Consider the following 22,036-nt stretch of genomic DNA (forward strand, 5'->3'; position numbering starts at 1 on the left):
TCCTTCAACTAAATGAAATTCCCCTGCTCCCAGGCAGTGTTAGACTTAACCATAATGCCAGGAGAGGAGCTATACTGTCTGGGTGTGTCAACAGCTTGAAATGTGTTGGAACGGTATTAAAAAAATAAGTATCCATAATAATTTAAGTCCTCACCCCAGAAGATGCAAGAGCCCTGTGTACTGAAATTTTCTGGTATAATGCTAAGTATGTATTGAAAACTTGAGCACAATAAACATGTTCTGCAACCAACCAAACATGAAGCAATGAATGTGTTACCATTAAAGGGCAAAATCTCCAGCAAAACTTATAGTCAAACTGTAGACATTGATCAAATCTGACTCCTTTTCCTTGACAGTTTAAAAGAAAAATATTTGGATCAGAAGCCAAAACTGTGACCCCCTTTATAAAAAGTCAAAAATTATGGTGTGCCAGATCTGTAGTTAGCCTGCATGTCAGTGTTGCAAAATTTAACCTGTAATTTGCATTCAGCAAATAACTGCTTTTTAAACAGTGATGTCAGGGAATATTCCTCTAAGTCTAGAATGGACAGAAATATCAGCATTTTCGTGGCTGTGGATTCCATGTGTCTGGATGTAGCAAAGGGCTGGTCTCTGTCACTTCTTTTGTTTTTTCTTGTCTGTACATGAAGGTATTCTGATTCTTGCTGCATTCTGTTCCAGGGCGCTGAAGGAGCCTAAAGAGTTGAACTTCATCTTTGGGGTGAATATTGAACAGAGGGATTTGGATGGCATGTTCATCTATAACTGCAGTCGCCTGATTAAGATGTATGAGAAGGTGGGCCCCCAGCTGGAGGGTGGCATGTGAGTTCCTTTCACAAACCTTCAAAATTCCATTTGCTTAGAACTGAAATTGGTTTGTACACCAGTGCTAGTAATGTGGCTTGAACTACTCCCTTCATATGCTGGGGCTTCAATCACTGAGTCAGCCACAATTATAGTCTGTTCTGTTTTATTATGTAATTTAAAGCCTCAAATTTCCTCAGTGCCCAGTGTCTTCATGAAGATCTTTGCAATAGCAGCAACGCATCTGTGCAAATGGGAAATAAAAATATTTCCATACCTAGATGATTGCCGAAGGTGGCACCTTCATTTGATCAATCAACAACAGTTGCCCAGTGCACATTCAAGTTCCTCATGAAGCTTGGCTTTCAAAAGAATTTTCAAAAGTCTCAGCTACATCCTTCGCAGCAGCTCAACTTCATGGGAGCTTGCTTAGACACAATTGAAGCCATAGCCAGACTACCAATCCCTCAAGTTGAGACATTAACACCGATCATCACCACAATCCTACAGAGCCTGCAGATCACGGCGAGACAACATCTTCAACTGTCATGACATTTCGGCCACAACATTTGTCATGAAATTTGCATGTCTAAAAATACTACCGTTACAGGCCTGCTGCTCCATCCAATCAACCCTTCAATAGTGGCTGCAGCCCACCAACGTAACAGCAAGCGTCCTGTTCCAACAACCAAATGCGCTGCACTTGATCACAATGGATGCCTCATGGGAGGGGAAGCACACATGACCCCTCATTCCATTTAAGGTCTATAGAGATCTTAGAAGAGGAAGTTAAACACAAATGTTCTAGAGCTCAGAGCAGTCCACAGTGCTTACTAACATTTCTTACCAATGATCCAGAACAAGGCCATCAAAATATTTATGGACAACGTAGCCTGCATGTGCTATATCAACCTACAGGGTGGCACATTTTTGCACCAACTATGCAAGGAGGCAGTGCTCTTTTGGGACTAATGCATATGCAGTCACATTCATATTTTTGTGACATATTTCCCAGGGAAACAGAAGACTGTTGCAGGCCCCCTCAGTAGACATTTCCATCAAGACCATGAATAGGAGATGGAGACACTCACCCTTCTTACCATAGTCCATCAATGCGGATTCACTGGCATAGACCTCTTTGCTACAGAGACCAATAAAAAACACCCTGACTACTGCCCCAGGGTTAGCAGGGGCAAGAATTCCATGGGAAACGTATTCTCCATAATGTCGGATGCACCCATTCTTTTACGCTTTCCCACTGTTCCTGTTGCTACACAAAGTGATCCTCAAGATGGAGCAAGGTTAATACTAATAGCACTGCTCTGGCCTTACCAAGCATGGTTCTTGACACACCTGTTTTCTTCCCAAAACTACTTTCCAATGTGGAGCATACCAGGCTTCACACGCTGGATGTCTACAGGGTGTTAACCTTTTATCTGCAAAGAACAAGAGCCCATGGGACACAATATTTCTAAACAAAGGCTGTCTAAGTGAATATTGCGGTGCTTCAGACTTTGACTTAAACAGCTTACCTGCTCTGCATTTAATCCAGATGCACACCACCAGAGCTACTGCTGCTTTCTGTGCCTTTCTGCAAGGAACTCAAATAGAGGGCATCTGCAAAGCAGCAACATGGGCATCAGTACTTACCTTTACACAAAATTATGTGCCATAGAACAACATATATTGGCAAACGTTCATTTTGGATACTCTGTCCTAAATCTGGTACAAGGCAATGAACCAAAGTCCCACCAACCACAACACTACTCCTTAGTCATCCAACATGGAGTACCCACAGGGACACTCCAAGGAGAAGAGGAGGTTACTCACCTGCAGTAATGCTTGGAGATGGGTATCCCTGTGGGTACTCCACAACCCATCCCTCCCCCCTCTACTTTGATAGTACCCTTGGTATGGGATAGAGAAGGAACTGAGGGATAGTGGGCAGCGAGTGACACTTAATGACCATTGCTGGTGCAGACCGCGCATGCGCCACTGGCATAGTTACTGCCGCTATAAATCTTCCAGCTAGAAGCACAGGGCACCAAAACACCTAATGTGGAGCACCCACAGGGACACCCATCTCGAAAAAACGTCAGTTACTGTAGTGAGTAACCTCATATTGTGTGCACAGTTTTTAATTGTTTGGTGCAGAATTCCTCTGGGTGTAGACATTTGACACTAAAAACTTTAGAATATTAGCACTAAATCTCTGGTGTTAAGGGACCAATATCCCACTGATATTAAAGGACACTGTCTGAAATGCAAACTGCTGCAGCAGGTACTCAGGAAGCCAGGGGGTTGCAGTGTGTGATTGAACAATGAACAGTATGAATCCTGCTCATTTGGGCAGGTGTTTTGGTAGGTGTCTGGAGTAAACAATATGTTACAGTTGTTGTTTGTCATCCCCAGGGCATGTGGTGGAGTGGTAGGAGTGGTGGACATACCCTACTTGGTTTTGGAGCCTACCCACAATAAACAGGACTTCGCAGATGCCAAAGAGTATCGACATTTGCTGAAGGCCATGGGGGAGCACTTGGCTCAGTACTGGAAGGATGTTGCTATTGGTAATGAGTGTTCACAACTTGACTGGGCAGGGGAGGGGATCTGGGCAGCTGGTGGGACAGAGGACCAAGCTTAACAGAGAAAGGGGTCGTCTACACTAGCCCCCTTCTTCGAAAGGAGCATGGTAATCATCCCGATTGGAGGAGGCTGATGAGGTGCTGTGATGCATATGCAGCATCTCTTTAGCATCTCCTCAGCGGGAACTTCAAAGTTGCTAACTTTGAGGCACTAATGACAGGCAGTGTAGCCGCAGGCGCTTTGGAGTACCTACCGAACTTCAGAGTTCCCTTACTCCCAAAATGTTATGGGAGTAAGGGAACTTTGAAGTTTGGCAGGTACTCCAAAGCACCCGTGGCTACGCTGCCTGTCAGTGCTTCGAAGTTCCCACAACTGGCATTATGCTAATAAGTTACTGCATATGCATTGCGGCACCTCCTTAGCCTCCTCCGATCAGGCTGATTACTCTGCCCCCTTCGAAGAAGGGGGGCTAGGGTAGACAAGCCCAAAGCGTATGTATTTATGCTGCTAATAGTGGTGGCATGATGTATGTTCTTGTTTTGCGTTTTGTTTTTTCTCCAGCACAGAGGGGTATAATCAAGTTTTGGGATGAATTTGGCTATTTATCAGCAAACTGGAACCAGCCTCCCTCCAGTGAACTGCGCTACAAACGGCGACGAGCCATGGAGATCCCCACCACAATTCAATGCGGTGCGTCTGACCCAGCAGAGGTAGCAGTGTGACTGGGATTACAAGATAGTTTTGTAATATAACAAAGAAGCAGAGCGGCTCATGGGCAGGTTTTAGTAGCTCAATATTAGTTTTTCTGCTACCTAGCTAAGCCAATGTAGCGTTGGGATCTGGATTCTTTTCTGGCTCATGCATAACCCAATTGATAAATTGATCGCTCAGTCATAATTGCCAAATGTCTTACTGGTGATGGTACATGAGCCAGACATTCAAAGCCCATGGTGAGGTTTTTGGGGCTGGCAATTTACAAAAAAAAAAAAATCAAGTCTCTGTAAGATGAGAATACTAACTATCACTGGGGGGGGTGTTGAACATAGAGCCACACTGGGCCATGTTCACAGTCCCTCAATAGAATAGAACTGCATTTCAGTCCCTTTGATTCTTGATCTTATTCTTAGGATGGCACTGATCACCCAGTTTGTGGGCAGGAGGCAGTTCTCCTCTGCTGATTTTTCTAGTATCTTTGGGAGTATTCCCTCTCTTTGAAACATTTAATGGGAATGGCATGAATATCAAACGATTGCCTCCCTTTCACTAAAGGAAACCTACGTTGAGCATTGAGGGGCTTCAGCCTTCCTGACCACCAATTCACTTACGATTTTGTTCATTTAATTTTAAAGAAAACAGAACTTTGCAACACAGGCTAGTTCCTTAGAGGGAGGTGGAAAATGGTCCCCAACCCCAGTGCCAAGTGCTGTAGGAGCTGGAAGGGGTTGTTGCCACCACGCAAATGCTCTGGGAAGCCCATAATGGCCAAATGGGCTTGCTCTGAGCCCAGGAGACAGGCTGTGTGTGTGTGTGGCTTAGAATCTGTACACTGACCATGTCATGTGTTCTGTATAAAAGATATGTGTTTGAAGTGGCGGACCCTCCCATTCCAGCTGAGCTCTGTGGAGAAAGAGTACCCGGATACTTGGGTGTGTTCCATGAACCCTGACCCTGAGCAAGATCGGTGAGTATGAGAGATGGCCAAGGTAGGGAATTGGCATTAACATGCCTTTGCTGTGCTGTTCTGAGTACCTGACTGTGGGTAGATAATGTTCTGCCTTCATCACAAGATTCTGCCCTCAGTCCTAGTGAATCAGAATAGCTCTATTGTAAATTGAGCCTGAGTGAAGTAGTTAGCAATGTTGCCATTAAGTGACATGATTTGGTTTGGGTCAATGTACCCACTAAGATGAATGGAAGAAATTAACAGATCTGTCAGAGGCTGTCTACACTAGAGCATAAAATCGATTTTAAGGGAGTTAAGTCAATTTTGTAATGTACCTGTCTTCACTACATATATCATTAGGTCGATTTTAAGGGATCCTAAGGTGGACTTTTCTACTTCAGCTTTTTCATGAGGAGTAACGCCAAATTTGAATTTACAAGGTTGACTTAATACTAGTGTAGACACAGTGTTATTTTATTAGATTTTATTAACCTTCAGAAGTATCCTACAATGCCCCTAATATGTCTTTTCTGATTGTCACTTTCACCTCTGCTGCTCTCCAGGTGAGTAGGAAGCAGGAATCAGCCCTGGCTCTCTGTCTGTCCTCCTCACTATGCTGCTGCTGGGCTCTCTGGCTGCCCCCCGCACCACACAGCTGCCCCACCACCACACGGCTGCTGGGCTCTCTGGCTGCCCCCTACCATCATGTAGCTGCCAGTGGGGCGTACACATTCAAAATGAAATGAATCAAAATAACATTATCAAAATGAAGCATTTCAACAATACCAAAAAACAACTTTTCAGTAGCTCCAAATTAAAACTTCATATTTTTATTTTTGCATTTTACATTTCTCAGGACTGGCCCATTAGCTTTGTAACGGTGTGTGCCAGGGCAGGCTGTGGAAAAGTGGTGTGAAAATGCATTTGGCAGTTAGTTTTCAATGCGAGTGGGGAGTGAGGGCAATGCATTCTGGGATGATATCAGAGACCCACAACCACTTGTGGCACACTTTTTTTTTTTTTTTTTTTAATACCATAACACACTGGCACAGAAACCCAGAATGCAATGGGGGTGCAAGAACTGTGGGATGGGTACCCACAATGTGCTGCTGATAGTCAAATTTAGCAAAAGTAATGGGGGACACAATGTCGACTTTCTAAACGTGTGGCCACTCACCATTGACTTCATAAAATCTTGTGGTATAAAGTCAACTTTAATAAATTCGACTTCATTTCCTAGTGTTGACACAGACTGAGTTTGTTAATGTTGGTTAGGGTGACCATATTCCCCCATGTGAAATATGGGACACCTGGTAAAATTACTTCGAATTAAGCAAGTTCAGTGGCAATCTATTAAAACTGTGCAGAACAATTTGCTTGGAATTATGTGAGTTCAATGTCAATCTATTAGAACTATGCAATACAAATATTAAATGTAATATTAAGTTGACTGCGTACCCATTTAAAAGATATACTGGTAAAAATTAAAAAATATACCTACAGTTGAGTGCTTATGGCTCTATACAGCATGCCTTGTCCTAATCTTGCTATCCCTCAGAGTGTGGGCTTGTAGTGTGTGAGAGAGAAGAGGTGCAGGAGCCAGAGTAATGGGCTGGGGAGGGGCATGGGGTATGTGCGTGAGCGGTTGGAAATCAGGGATGGGTGTGTGTGCAGGAGGGCAGGAGTCTGGGAGTGGGTTCTGGAACAATGTAAGCCACCCTCCAGCCCCCATTTAAATTTCACTGGAGTCAGTGGATTTCCAACAGATAAATTATGGTGTCTGTTTCTAGCTGCTAGTCCCTGCTTTGCAACATACAGGACAATTTTCCTGGTTTTTTTTTTTTTCCTTTTTTTAAAGTCAGGGAAGCTCTCCAGGGAGCTAAAAAAAGGGACAGTCCTGGCTGAAACAGAATGGATGGTCATCCTACTGTTGATAGACTCTAGAAGAAAGCAGAGTATCAAGTTATTCTGTAAAGGTGTTCTTTACAACAGTAAAGACCAGAAACATAATTTGTCTAAAATGAAAGTTAGATCTGCAGACCAGAGCTGTTACCAGACAAGCACTCATGCTGCCTTGTGCAGAGTACTGAGTTAGTCTAACTCCTTCTTATATCCAAATCCCTGTGTGGTAGGCATTCTAAGAGAGGAGAAGGATTATTTTCCTTGACCGAATCTTCCTCTGGGTATGTTTTTTTGGGGGAAGGGTGAAAGGGGGGTGTCAGAGGAACCTTCCTGCTTTCCCCCCTCTGCCATGCTTTGTTGGTTTCAGTTGGAATGTCTGAAGATAGTATAATGTTGGGCTAGTGGCTAAGGGTATTCATAGAACAGAGCTGAAGGGACAAGTTAAGGTCATAATATGCCTAATATAGTTAGTTAATTTTAACTACAGGGAAAGTTGGAAGTCTCTGTGTACTTTTTTTTAAACATCCAGGGAAAGAAAAGCCTGACATTAGTGCTGAATGCATTCAAGCACTAGTTTTCAATTGTCATTGTGTATTCAAAGTGATCAGTTAATCACCTGAGCTCCTAACAGAGCATAAGGCCTCTACATTCATTTTGTTATATGCACCAAGGCTTGTGCAACTGTGCACACCCATTAATAATACATGTGCCAGCTGTGGGTGCTCTGCCAGTCAGCTGGGTGGCATCTCTAAGGCAGCCACCTTTGCACACAGCTCACAGGGAACACTGGCCATGACAGCATTTCTAGGAATTTACATCCATACAGAAAACAAATACTACATCATTAACCCTCTGCAGTAAAATGGGTGGATGAGAAAATTAATTTAATCCATTTTAAAATCTAGAGGAATTTCAGGAATAGATGGTAAACAAGTCAAAGAAGGCTTTTATGGCAGTAGCCAGAGGGATTTCCTCATTTGTCAGCAATAATGAAGAAACTAACAGAGGTACCAGTGGCTGAATAGTTGTCTGTGCAGCCCCTGCTGTCTGATGGACAGCTTGTAACAATGAGCTCCTGGAGTAAATAGGTTTTAAAGACTGTTTGTTTATTTATTTAAAAAAAACACTCTTAAATTGTAAGGTCTGTAAACCTCTATGTATGCATTTCTGCCTGGCTAAAACCTGTGAATCCTTGATATTAGGATTATTGCAATAAGGAAACAGCTAGGTTTCCTTGAGGCCAATAGTTCTCAAAACATAAAAGATCCTGAGTTATTTTTTCAGTCCCTTGCTTGGCTTGGCTTGGCTTGTATTATCTTGTGTACTGCAGGTGTGAAGCTTCAGAGCAAAAACAGAAGGTACCCCTGGGAATGCTGAAAAAAGACTTCAGATCACAAGAGGAGAAACAGAAGCAGCTGACAGAGAAAATTCGTCAGCAACAAGAGAAACTGGAGGCTATGCAGGTGATTCTACAGACCTAGAGCTGAGCCTGGTGGAGAGAATGGGACACACCTCCTTGGGCAAATGAATTACTCTTGAGTTAAATGTCTTTCTCATCCATATCTCATTCTATTATTTGTACTACTGCAGTGCTTAAGAGCCCTAGTCATGTGTCAAGACCCTTTTGTGCTAGGTGCTGTACAAACTGAACAAAAAGGCATTCACTTCCCTAAGGTACTTACCATCTTAATGTAAGATAAGACAATAAGTAAACCAAAGGAAGCAATGATTGTATTGGTCAGCATGATAAGCAATGGTGGATGTGATATACCTTGACTGTGGATGTGATATACCTCAACTTCAGCAAGGCTTTTGATAGGGTCTCCCACAACATTCTTGTCCATAAGTTAAGGAAAGATGGATTGGATCCTTGGACTATAAGATGGATAGAAAGCTGGCTTGGTGGTCGGGCCCAACGGGTAGTGGCCAATGGCTCAATATCTGGATGGCGGTCTGTTTCAAGTGGAGTGCCGCAAGGCTCGGTTCTGGGGCCCGTGTTATTCAACATTTTTATTAATGTCCTGGATGAGGGACTGGATTGCACCCTCAGCAAGTTTGCGGACAACACAAAACTAGGGGGAGAGGTAGATACGTTGGAGGGTAGAGAGAGAATCCAGAGGGACCTGGATAAATTGGAGGGCTGGGCCAAAAGAAATCTGATGCAGTTCAATAAGGAGAAGTGTAGAGTCCTGCACCTGGGGCAGAAGAATCCCAAACATTGTTACAGGCTGGAGACCGACTGGCTCAGCAGCAGTACGATGGAAAGAGACCTAGGGGTTATGGTGGATGAAAGGCTGGATATGAGTAAACAGTGTGCCCTTGTAGCCAAGAAGGCTAATGGCATACTAGGGTGCATTAGGAGGAGCATTTTGAGCAGATCTAGAGAAGTAGTTATTCCTCTTTATTTGGCATTGGTGAGGCCACATCTGGAATATTGTGTCCAGTTTTGGGCCCCCCAGTATAAAAAGGATGTGGATTTGCTGGAGCAGGTTCAGCGAAGGGCAACAAAAATGATTAAGGGTCTGGAGCACAAGACCTATGAGGATAGGCTGAGGGATTTGGGCTTGTTTAGTTTACAGAAGGGAAGACTTAGAGGTGATTTAATAGCAACCTTCAACTTCCTGAAGAGGAGCTCTAAAAAGGAGGGTGAGAAACTGTTCTCAGTGGTGTCAGATGGCAGAACAAGGAGTAATGATCAGAAGTTGAAGAGGGAAGGATGTAGGTTAGATATTAGGAGAAACTACTTCACCAGGCGGGTGGTGAAGGATTGGAATGCGTTGCCTAGAGAGGTGGTGGATTCTCCATCTGTTGAGGTTTTTAAGTCCCGACTGGACAAGGTCCTGGCTGGGATGACTTAGTGGGGGTTGATCCTGCTTGAAGCAGGCGGCTGGACTAGCTGACCTCCTGAGGTCCCTTGCAGCCCTGTGATGCTATGGTCACACAATACCAGAAGACTAACCATTGTAATATTTCTTGTGGACATAATAGAAGAAGACTTGTATGTTGAGCATTTTGAAAGAGCACAAATGTAGCACTTTAAAGACTAACAAAATGATTTATTTGGTGATGAGCTTTCATGCCACAGAATGTCACCAAATAAATCATTTCATTAGTCTTTAAAGTGCTATATTTCTGCCACTTTGTTTTGTTGGCGGACAGGCTAATACCTTTCTGTTTCTATTCAACATTTTGAATGAGGTTGGTGCATTAATTTTGTGGGTATTTGTAGGGAGCTCCTCCCACATGTGAAGGAAAGCATTGAACATAGGGAAAATGAGTAGTAGTAAAACAAAGTTCAGCTCAAACTTGAGGCTTCACATCTTACTGAAGCTCTCTGTGGGCTGCTCGGTGCCCTGTTTTATAGGGCCACTCCCCATTTTTTAAAGTTAGATGGGATAGTGATCTACCTTCCTTAGTGAGCCAACAGAACCCATTTATCTTTTTCCCAGTGTGATCATTACCTGCTGATTGGGAGAATATCATGCAAACACTGACAGCTTTTAAAATGACCTTGTTGCTATTGTTTCACTACAGAAAACCACACCAATCCGGTCCCAAGCAGACCTGAAGAAATTACCTCTTGAAGTGACTACACGTCCTATCGTGGAGGTAACTACCAGAGCCCCAGTACTGCTGCAGACCTTTTCTCTCTGGCACCACACTGAATTGTTCTCTGAGCAATTTCTGGATTTTAATTCTTCTTTCCTGTGCACTCTCTTCTCCCAGGACTCCCAGTCACTGAGCAGACCTCAACGCCCGCGATCTCCTCCTTTACCTGATGTAATTAAAAATGCTCCCAGCAGACCTCCACTGCCTCCCCCCAAATCCATCAGCCAGCTGCGAAAGGCTTCCCTGGCTCGACCAGTCATCAGCACCCCAAAACTGGCAAGTGTGTTGTCCAGGGAGGAAGCTAGTACTTCCAAGACACAACAGCACACTGTGACTGCAGGAAAGTCAAACAACACAGTTGTCAGGACTCCTGCTAAACCTGTCCATGTGGGGAGGCCACCCCCCATGCAGCTTCAGAACTCCGTGGACCATCGAGAGACTCCCATCCCCAAAATTACAAAGACACCAGTACTGAAAAAAACTGTGGCAGTCAAGCCTTCCCAGGTGAGTCTGTGATATTTGGTGGGATGGAAAATCATCACTTTGAGTAACCCCACTGTTTACTCAGCATCTTCCTTATGTCTAGGCGTGAGAGACCTCCCCTTCCCCTTGCCCCCCCAACCACAAAATTATCTGCATAGGATGGCAGAACTTTACTGTGCTAGGCTAGAGTTCTCCATTGTATTCTCATTTGGATCCCTTGCTCCAGCTGCTTCCTTGAGCCCCCAAGGATTGCCCTGCAAGGGTAGACACATGGCAGCAGGTGTATCGTAATGAAGGACACTGCTGTCCTTTGTGGCATGGAGCAGATATATGTGTGGTACAGTAATGTGCTAGGATCTTCTGTGGAAAGTCTTGTGGTATGATTTTCAAACAGATGTGGCACCAGATGCTCCCATTGTTGTTTTAGCTTGAGTGATTTGCTGCACTCTCTTGAAACCCTAGCTACTTTGTCTGGGGCACTATAGAGACATTGAGCTCATCTGAAAGCCTGTCCCTGGAAACAGTTGGTGGTACTCAATATTCAGCCAAAAATTATTTGCTCTCAGCAGACCTCTAGCATTCGCAAGAGGACATTTAACTCCATGGAAGATGGAGCTGAGGAGGAAGTGGAGCAGAAGAAGGAGAAAACAAAAAGGGGAAAAATTGTGGTAGTGAAAGAGGAGAAGAAGGACTCAAATGAGGTGGTGGTTGAAGTAAGTATTGCAGTGAGTTCCCTCTGGCTGGAAGGGAGCTAGTCCACGCTGATCATCTTCCTGGGAGGTAGCTAATGAGAGTTCTTTGTGCTTGCAGCTCACAGACAGTGCAGGGGAGGAGGAACTAGCAGATCTGAAAAGAGCTCAGAAAGGTGAGGCTCAAACCATTAAACTTGTTTGCCAGTATGCAGAAGGCAGTGAAAGGGACAGAGGGCTCTGCTGTAGCACTAGACACAGAGACTGGCTTTCCTGATTTAAACCTTCAGTTAAAATGTGTTTGCTGGAAGTGACTGTTTTGCCCAACCCCAAGAAATAGTGGGCTACGGTTGCTTTGATCATGCTGAAGCATGGCATGCTGGGACTTTTATCCTTTAGGCTGCATGTTTATATTAACATTGAAGAGGGTTGTGGGCGTTGGACAAATGAGTCTTCCCTGTTCATAGTGTGCTGCAGTAAAGAGTTAGTAGAGCTGAGGGTGGAGTATTGCTTCCTCAGTCATCCCCTCTTGTGAGTTACTCCCCTTTGTGGAAGTTTTTTTGTGACTCACACCTTAGTCCAAAGACGTGGCAAAAGTTGAAACAAATCTAGATTCTTCCCTGAGTGATGGTCCCTATACATATTCCATGTGTAGGTGTGCATGTGTGTCCCATGTGTCAGAACCTGGAAGCTCCCCTTAGCAGTGTCCATTAACCTGTACTCATGTCCTTTTATTATCCTCTCAGCTATGAGAACAAGTTGTTCAGGTCATAACCTTTCCAGTTTGTCCTTAGTGCCCCATAGCCTGAATTGGAAACCCTGTTCTTTCATTCTCTTATCTATTTGAAGAGAGTGACCTTGTCTTTTTGTTTGGGTAGTTGCAGCAACTGTGTACTAGTGTATATAGTAGCTCCAGATTAGTAAGTTAGTGTTAGCTTCTTCTTCGAGTGTCCCCGTGGGTGCTCCACCATAGGTGACGGCTTGGCCGGCGCCGCAGATCGGATCTTCCAAGCAGTTTCTGCCGGACCGCGCATGCGCCGGTACGCGCCGCTCCCTGGCGCGCTCCTGGCCATGTGCGCGATCCGGTCCCCGCCAGTTCCTCTCAACCGCCGTCGGCTGCAGACGGAATCCGACTAGGCTAAAGCCACATAGCGTATTCAACGACTTTATTTGTTTTTCTCTTTAAAGTCTTTCAGTTCTTAGGATACCATAAGTAACCGGTTGTTATTTTGCAAAAAAAAAAACAAAAAAAAAAAACAAACAACAAACAAGCTAAGGAGGGACAGCTCAAGCCAGTCCCAGTAACCAGCGCCGGAGGCCGGGAGCTAGGGCCATCAGCCCTCCTGCGGAGGCAGGCCATCGGACGGGGAAACAGCACAAAGAAGTGCTAAGTACCCACAAGCAAACTCAAAGACTCACCAACAATGTCCGCCTCAGGCTTTAAAAAATGTGAGTCCTGCCGAGAGGCAATGCCAGTGTCCGATGGGCACAGTCTATGCATAAGGTGCCTGGGGGAGTCCCATGTGGCACAAAAATGCGCCTTCTGTGCAAAGTTAACAACCAGAGCACGGAGAGACAGGGAGATGAGAATTAAACTGCTGCTTCTTGACAAGGCCCTCCAGCCAGACGTGCCGGAGCGGCCGCAGCAGGAGGGACCCTCCGGGGCCCTTAGAAGGAAAGCTGCCTCCCTCACTCCATCTGCGCAAAAACGGAGGAAAGTTTCTCCAACCCGATCCCTGCCGGCAGTAACAGTGAGCGGGACGGGAGGAGCGAGCAGCCCCCAGCCGCAGCAACAGCTGATCGGTGGCGGCACGGAGAGCCACGTGGAAGCGGCTCAGCCTCCGATCATCAGCCAGCCGCCCCGCACCGCAGGCAGGGCGGCGGCTAAGCAAGCGCCGGTACCAGCGGCACCGCAGACAGCGGCACCGATCCCCGGGGAACCGGCGGTGCAGGGCGCGCAGGCACGTAGCCTGCAGGCGCACAAGGACTCCGCACGTGTGGCACCGCCCTCGAGCGTGCCTAGCACGGTGCCGACGGGGCCGGGATCCCCCGCCCATCAGGGGGCGGAGTTACCTCCTCAAGGGAGGGGGAAGGCTGCACACAAGAGGAGGCATTGCAGCCCCTCTCCAGACAGGGCTGTGGAGCTCTTCTCTCACAGCCCTCCGCTCATGTTGCAGACTCCAACCAGAAGGCAGGGGCCCCCCCTAGCCTACCCGGAGCCCCCTTCTCCTTTCCTGCAATCAGCCTCCCCATGGCTGGCACCCCCCTCGCCCTTCCTGGGATTTGAATCGCTGGACTATTATGCAAAATCGCTCTCTCCAGTGTCTCGACAATCCCCCTCTCCCAGACACACAGGGTACGTGCAAAGGGAATGGTCAAGGTCACCTTCCCAGGAACAGTGCCTATACTACCATGGTCGTCCCTTCCACGCGGGGCATGGACACCATCGGCAATCTACCAGGGGGAGATCCCCACATATTACCTCGTACCCCCGAGGGCAATCGCGATCGGGGACGGAGACTCAAGCATCCCAGGGGGGGCTGGCCGTGGACCCACGAGATTTTCCCTCGCAAACCTCCAGCGAGAGGGCGCACCATCACCATCAAGAACCGGAAGGGTCCAAAGAAATGTACCCCAGCGGTTCCTCGTTTTCCTCCCCGGATGAGGCCACGGCTTTAGGGGACGTCCATCCCAAGGACGATCTCAAACAGTTTCAGGAGCTGTTTAAGAGGGTAGCTTTCACGCAAGGCATCCAGACAGCACAAGTGCAAGAGAAACATCATAAGCTCCTTAAAAATTTGAGCTCCCCGGCCTCCTCCAGAGTAGCAATCCCGCTTGATGAAGCGATCTTGGAGTCCGCCACTACCATATGGCAGACCCCGGCAACTATTCCGCCTGTCCAAAAGAGAGCGGATAAGAAATACTTCGTGCCGGCGAAGGGCATGGAGTTCTTGTTTAGCCACCCCCAGCCAAACTCCTTGGTGGTGGAGTCCTCGCAGCAAAGATTAAAAACATCTCAATTTAAAACAGGGGGAATGGACAGAGATGCCAAGAAGCTAGAGCTGTTCGGCAGAAAGGTCTACTCCTCCTCCACTTTAACCTTGCGAATGGCAAATTATGCAGCGCACTTGGCGAACCATAATTTCGACAACTATGCCAGATTAACTTCCCTCATGGACTCGCTTCCAGAGGACAAAAAGCCGGTCCTCAAGGCCATAGTGCAAGAGGGCTACGCGGCTGCGAGGATGGAAGTTCAGATTGCTTTGGACGTTGCGGACACGGCAGCACGTTCCACAGCAACTGCAGTGGTGATGCGACGGGAGTCCTGGCTCCAGACCTCGGGCATACCGAGAGATCTGCAGGCGAAGATAATCGACCTTCCCTTCGACTTGCAGAAGCTGTTTGCTGAATCAACTGACTCGGTCCTTCATTCCAGTAAAGATTCAAGAGCCACACTCAGGACCCTGGGGATTTACACCCCTCCATACTCAAAGAAAAGGTACTACCCACAGCAAAGGCGGTACCAATACCAGCAACAGCGCCCCCAGTATCACAGGGGTTACGAGCAAGGGCGGCATCAGCAGCACCAGCAGTACAGAACCCCCAGGCGACGCTCACAACAGGGCCGTACGTCCTCGGGGCGGGGCCAAAGGCCACAAGTTTGACATACAAATCCAGGGCTGTGCCATCACCACCATTGCACAAGATCATCCGAAACGACTTTTTCACCATCGCCTCCGACCATTCTACGACCAGTGGCAAAGGATCACCACAGACAAATGGGTGCTGGAGATCATAGCCACGGGGTACGCCATCCCCTTCCAGTCGCTCCCGCCGCCGCGACCCCCGCCCAAGCCCCACCCCCAGGAGGCCTCCCATGTAGCCAGGCTCAGGCAGGAGGTGGCCCACCTAGAGTTCATAGGGGCGGTGGAAAAGGTGCCGGAGCAACTGCAAGGGAAAGGGTTCTACTCTCGGTATTTCCTGACGGAGAAAAAAACAGGAGGCTGGAGGCCCATCTTAGACCTTCGTGGCCTCAACAGGTATCTGCGCAAGCAACGTTTTCGGATGATCACTATTGCCTCCATCCTTACAGCACTGGACGATGGAGACTGGTTCGCAGCCCTCGATCTACAAGACGCGTACTTCCACATAACCATTCATCCGGCTCACCGACGTTTTCTCCGGTTCATGGTGGGCAACGAACACTTCCAATACAAGGTCCTGCCGTTTGGCCTTTCCTCGGCCCCCAGAGTCTTCACCAAGACCTTGGCAGTGGTGTCAGCCTACCTGCACAGACAGGGGGTGTTTATTTTCCCGTATCTGGACGACTGCCTGCTCAAAGGGACCTCGAAAAGGGAGGTTCTCCGCATGATACGCGTCACAGCAAACACGTTCTCCGCACTTGGCCTGGTTATCAATATGGCAAAATCAAAGATAGACCCCTCACAGGACATAGAGTTCATAGGGGCTCGCATAAACTCAGTCTCGGCGAGAGTATACCTTCCAGAGGCTCGCTTTCGAGCCATCGGTTCCCTCGTGCAGGTCATCACCTTCAGCCCTACGGTGCCGGTCTTGACGTGCTTGCAGCTGCTGGGCCACATGGCAGCGGCTACGTTTGTGGTACAGAACGCCAGGTTGCACATGCGCGGCATGCAACATTGGCTGGCAAGTGTATACAAGCCGGCAGTACACACCGTTCACAGGGTGGTGTCGCCCCCACCTGGGGTGCGCGAATCCCTGCAATGGTGGGTAAACCCCGGGAACTTGCTAACAGGGGTACCCTTCCATCAGCCGCAAATATCGGTTTTCCTCACTACGGATGCCTCCCTCATAGGGTGGGGAGCGCACATGGGCGAAGAGGTGGCTCAAGGACTGTGGTCACCCACGGAACAGTCTCTGCATATCAATGTTTTAGAGCTCAGAGCAGTGTTCAACGCCTGCAAACACTTTCGAGACCGTATACAAGGCAAAGTCGTCGGGATCAGTACAGACAATACCTCCACCATGTTTTACATAAACAGGCAAGGAGGAGCTCGATCCCGTACCTTATGCGCGGAAGCAATCCGCCTATGGAACTGGTGCATCGCCCACGATATAATCCTGAGAGCCTCCTACTTGCCGGGCACGCACAACGTGAAGGCAGACCAGTTGAGCAGACGTTTTGCGCTCACCCACGAGTGGCAGATCCGTCCCGATCTACTACGGCCTATTTTCCACGCATGGGGGTTTCCCCAAATAGATCTGTTTGCCACTCAGCACAACAAACAGTGCCCACGATTCTCCTCCAGAGCAGGGCTGGGCCGGGGGTCCCTGGGGGACGCGTTCGCGATCCCGTGGGGAGGCCCCCTGCTTTACGCGTTTCCCCCCGCAGTGCTGATCCACAAGGTTCTGCAAAAAGCCAGGAGAGACAAGGCTCGGATGATCCTGATAGTCCCAACATGGGATCGCCAACCATGGTTCCCCCTACTCCTGCGCCTGTCGGACCGCCCACCGATGCCTCTTCCGGTGGCGCCGGACCTGCTCACGCAAGCCCAGGGGTCCATAGTGCATCCGCACCCCCAAAGCCTGCGACTGCAAGCGTGGCTAATCCATGGCTCAGCTCCCTAGAGAGCACATGCACAGTGGAAGTACAGCAAGTCCTAGAAAGTAGCAGGAGGACTTCCACTAGGAAAACCTACAAGCAAAAATGGACTCGCTTCATGGCTTGGTGTTCTACCAAGCAGCTGGCCCCCCTTTCGGTGCCTATACCTACAATTCTAGAGTATTTACTGGACCTCAAGAGAGCAGGACTCTCGCTATCCTCGTTAAAGGTCCACCTGGCCGCCATCTCGGCGTTCAGACATGAGGAGGGAGGGCACACGGTGTTCGCCCACCCTATGGTTACCAGGTTCCTCAAAGGGTTGGTAAACCTATACCCCCCTCGGAAACCGATTCCACCTTCGTGGAGCTTGGACCTGGTGCTTACCACACTCATGGGACCACCGTTCGAGCCCTTGGCCACGGTTCCCCTTCGCCTCCTTACAGTAAAGACGACCTTTCTTCTTGCAATTACGTCAGCCCGTCGGGTGAGCGAGCTTGCGGCAGTCATGGCAACGCCACCCTGCACTGTCTTTTCCAAGGAGGCGGTAACCATACGGCTGCATCCAGCCTTTGTTCCCAAAGTTTCTTCCGAGTTTCACATCAATGAACCTATTGTTCTACCCTCGTTCTATCCAAAGCCTCATAACTCCAGCGAAGAGGCGCGCCTACACCTCCTGGATGTGAGGAGGGCGCTAGCCTTCTACGTAGACAGGACCAAGTCCTTCCGAAAATCGGATAGACTCCTGGTCTCCCTCGCTCCCAAATCTAAAGGAGAAGGTCTCTCATCGTAGAGAATCTCAAAGCACATTGTATCCTGCATAAAAATGTGCTACGAACTCAGAAAGACTCCTTTGTCGGCCACTCCCAGGGCTCATTCCACCAGGGCGGTGGCAGCATCAACAGCCTTTTTCAAGGGCGTTGCATTGAAAGACATTTGCAGAGCGGCGACCTGGTCATCCTACGACACGTTCGCCAAACATTACGCCCTTCACAGGGTATTCCAAGAGGATACCCGTCTCTCTGCAGCGGTCCTCTCGGGGACCAGCTGCACATAATCCGATTACCCACCACCTATCTGGGTTACTGCTGGGTAGTCACCTATGGTGGAGCACCCACGGGGACACTCGAAGAAGAAAGAGAAGTTACTCACCGTAGTAACGGTGGTTCTTCGAGATGTGTCCCCGTGGGTGCTCCACTTCCCGCCCATCCTCCCCGCTTCGGATCTCTGTTAGTGTTTTGCAGGGGCAACCGAGGCGGTTGGTCGAGGAACTGGCGGGGACCGGATCGCGCACATGGCCAGGAGCGCGCCAGGGAGCGGCGCGTACCGGCGCATGCGCGGTCCGGCAGAAACTGCTTGGAAGATCCGATCTGCGGCGCCGGCCAAGCCGTCACCTATGGTGGAGCACCCACGGGGACACATCTCGAAGAACCACCGTTACTACGGTGAGTAACTTCTCTTTCTTGCCATTCGGGGACGTTTCTCCCAAGAAAATTATGCCCTGCGTTCTGGGGTTTTCTGCCCATGCTCATGCTCCATGAGCAAGAAGCATCAGGGCTACCTTTGATGCCACATCAAGGTAACATCGTGGCTTGTTGATCTGTTTCTTTCCCACCCGAACCCAGGAAGCTCAGTAGCTTCACCTCTAAATTCAGGTTCATTCTCAGCAGAGTACTGAGGAGACATGAGCATTCCTTCTCAAAAAGCTGTGTGAAATGTGTTTTCAGCATCAGTTCAAACCCCCTAACATCTACCCATCTCTGCCTCAGACAAAGGGCTCCATGTGGAGGTACGAGTGAACAAGGAATGGTTCACAGGCCGTGTCACGGCTGTGGAGATGAGCAAACATGCCATACGCTGGAAGGTGAAATTTGATTATGTACCTACAGACACCACACCAAGAGATCGCTGGTAACTAACCATTACCTTTGCTTGCTTGGGCTCTGGAGATGCTTCCCCTTCAATAAAGAGGGGCGAATTGGGGTCTGCTGTATTTTCACAGTTGCTGAGGAGATAAACAATCCATTCTTTCTTTGGGAAGGTTGTATACACAGGAATGTTTGGAGAAAGTTGCTTTGTGATTGTGAAAGGATCAGGCATCTATCTATGTGGGTAGCTCTGGAAGAAACTGAAATCTGAGAGCAGTTGTCAGAGTGATGGGGGTTCTGAGGCAGAGGGTATTAAAAGGGTGTGGCTAAGCAGGGGTAGGCTATATGTGACTCCTTACTGACCCTTCCAGGGTAGAGAAGGGCAGTGAGGATGTGCGGTTGATGAAGCCTCCCTCTCCAGAGTATCAGAGTCCAGACACACAGCAGGAAGAGGAAGTTGCGACTGAGCCTTCAACATCAGACTGTGCCCGAATTGAGCCAGACACCACAGGTCCCAGCAGCAACCAGGAGACTGTGGATTTGCTAGTCCAAACGCTCCGGTGGGTTTATTCGTTGTTTGGAGCCATTACAATTTGATTATTTCAATCTCCTAGCAAGACTTAAAACTCTACTTGTGACGACTTGTTTTCTCTTGGGTAGGAATTGTTTACGGTACTTCTTACCTCCAAATTTTCCCATCTCCAAAAAGGAGCTGAGTTCCATGAGTTCAGAAGAATTGATGGCTTTTCCTCTGGTGAGTTTAGTTTGTCTCTTTTACACAAAACTTTTGCTTTGTCTACAAATGCAAAATGTACGGCTCCTGAGTTTCTCTGCTTTGGGAACAGAGGGGTCAAACAGATGTTTCTGAAGTGTTCATTCTTTTGAGAAAATGTGAGCACAAAGTCTTCACTTCACCAAATCATAGCTGTTTTGAGATAATCAGTTGGGTTACCAGGTGGTGAACAATCATGGAATTCTCCTGATTTCTCCCGTATCCTCATCCCTTTTGTCAGTGGATGGGATGAGAGCTAGCAAGTGCCTCTTATGATCCACTAAGGGCAATGCTGCTTAGGATTAGAAATACTAGAACTATTTTGTTGTCACCAAGCAAGATGAACTAGCATTTGAAACAAAGCTTTTGGTTTTGTTACTGAATATTCTCAGGGTTTTTCCACTCGTCTTTTTTTTCTTAATGAGACAAATGATGGTTTTTAAAATTAAAAATAAACGGGATGGATTGTTAACAGATGCTGAAATAAAGGGAGCAGTGTCCTTTGCTAGGCAAATCAATTTCATGTTAGTGCTGCCTGGGTGCTTCTACCAGTAAATCCAGGAGAAAACTAAACTGAGTGGTGGGAGCAGGCAGTATGGGTATTCTGACCCTAGAGTGAGGAGTAATACCTTTACAAGTCCATTTCTGAGTTTTGTGCTCTGTTCTTGGAGGAACAATGTAGTCCATGTGCTAACTTTCTATGGTAAAACGCAGAAATGAACAGTGTAACTGGTGACTTTCTGCTGTTTCCCATGCAATATCAGGTTTGACATCCTCCCCATTATTATGGGCAGACCTCAGCTGTTGGGGTGTCGAAGTCTGCTGAGGTGGGGCTTTCAGGTTTCTTGATTTCATCACTTGTCACAGCAGGTTGACTCACGTATTTGTATCCCCACAGAAAGAATACTTCAAACAGTACGAGATGGGTCTGCAGAATTTGTGCAATTCCTATCAGACTCGTGCTGATGCTCGGGCCAAAGCCTGTGAGGAGAACCTCCGCAACTCAGAGAAGAAACTTAAGGAGACGGAGGAGAAACTACAGAAGTTGCGGACTAATATTGTGGCACTTCTGCAGAAAGTGCAGGAGGTGGGTGAAAACCCAGGTACAGACTAGAATTACTGAGTCCCATGGAACTGGGTCCAGCTGAGACCCTGGGAAAAGTAAGAACTTCAAGTAACCCACGATTTAGCTGCATTCCAGTTTTGTCCTTGGTCCACAGCAACTCAGTGCTCTGTGCTGCAGGTTAGAGTTAAATTCCCAGTCTGGTTGTTCACATCTTATACCTTGTGTGTGGATGTGATGCTGCACTTCACATGACTAAACGGGGAGTTCTAGTTTACACCCCATTCCTTGGGTGTCAGTAACCACCAACAGCTAAGCAAAGGAGAAGCATTCCTTAGACTTTTTGCTTTCTGTGTCTCTAGGGATCGCATGTAGAAGGAGCACTGTGCTCCACTTCTGGGGAGAGGGAGCATTTTGTCTCTCAGTACAAAGCCTTGGGACTGGTTAAGGAGTGGTGACATGCTCTGGAGACAAGTATCAGAGAGGTAGCCGTGTTAGTCTGTATCTTCAAGAACAACAAGAAGTCCTGTGGCACCTTATAGACTAACAGATATTTTGGAGCATAAGCTTTTGTGGGCAAAGACCCGCTTCATCAGATGCATGAGTGGGGGGTGTGGTTTCAGAGGGGTATTTAAAGAGTGGGGACCCAGTAAAAGGGAGGTTCTGGCCCTCCCTTTTACTGGGACCCCACTCTTTAAATACCCCTCTGAAACCACACCCCCCACTCATGCATCTGATGAAGCGGGTCTTTGCCCACAAAAGCTTATGCTCCAAAATATCTGTTAGTCTGTAAGTTGCCACAGGACTTCTTGATATTCAGTGAATTCTTACCCACTTCTAAAGATGAATGGTGCCTGATTTGGAAACTTGAGAGTAGAATTGTATGGTGGGAAGGGAGGGCTCAAAGAGGGTTGGAGGCTGGTTTGCTATTAATAAGGCCACACCTGGGAATGTTGGCAGTGCTACCAGTAAGTGTTCATCTGCAATGTGAACAAGTGTGTGCTTCAGTCTTGGAGTAGCAG

General features: G+C 47.8%; 2 protein-coding genes across 9 annotated transcripts in view; one reads left to right on the forward strand and one right to left on the reverse strand.

The window, feature by feature from the left end:
* MORC2 (MORC family CW-type zinc finger 2) overlaps positions 1-22,036 on the forward strand; it is a 91,194-nt gene that overhangs the window by 66,873 nt on the left and 2,285 nt on the right. For 4 of the 6 annotated variants that reach the window (XM_075013138.1, XM_075013140.1, XM_075013141.1 and 1 more), the window contains 13 exons: positions 682-822; positions 3,217-3,371; positions 3,949-4,077; positions 4,963-5,068; positions 8,283-8,415; positions 10,487-10,561; positions 10,679-11,065; positions 11,611-11,757; positions 11,855-11,909; positions 19,081-19,222; positions 19,551-19,739; positions 19,840-19,933; positions 20,850-21,038. In XM_075013138.1, coding sequence (XP_074869239.1) covers positions 682-822; positions 3,217-3,371; positions 3,949-4,077; positions 4,963-5,068; positions 8,283-8,415; positions 10,487-10,561; positions 10,679-11,065; positions 11,611-11,757; positions 11,855-11,909; positions 19,081-19,222; positions 19,551-19,739; positions 19,840-19,933; positions 20,850-21,038 — 1,942 coding nt within the window. Of the gene's footprint in view, positions 1-681; positions 823-3,216; positions 3,372-3,948; positions 4,078-4,962; positions 5,069-8,282; positions 8,416-10,486; positions 10,562-10,678; positions 11,066-11,610; positions 11,758-11,854; positions 11,910-19,080; positions 19,223-19,550; positions 19,740-19,839; positions 19,934-20,849; positions 21,039-22,036 lie in introns of those variants that run through there. The other 2 variants (XM_075013139.1, XM_075013144.1) reach the window with 2 other exon arrangements.
* The window catches only part of LOC142022883 (apelin receptor B-like), an 81,280-nt gene that overhangs the window by 35,022 nt on the left and 24,222 nt on the right, over positions 1-22,036 (reverse strand). The window contains exon 2 of one of the 3 annotated variants that reach the window (XM_075013208.1): positions 2,401-2,421. The exons of the other annotated variants lie outside the window; for them this stretch is intronic. The gene's annotated coding sequence lies outside the window, so the exon portion shown is untranslated. Of the gene's footprint in view, positions 1-2,400; positions 2,422-22,036 lie in introns of those variants that run through there. 3 annotated transcript variants of the gene reach the window in all.

Source organism: Carettochelys insculpta, chromosome 18, assembly GCF_033958435.1.
Source record: "Carettochelys insculpta isolate YL-2023 chromosome 18, ASM3395843v1, whole genome shotgun sequence".
Taxonomy (NCBI): domain Eukaryota; kingdom Metazoa; phylum Chordata; order Testudines; family Carettochelyidae; genus Carettochelys; species Carettochelys insculpta.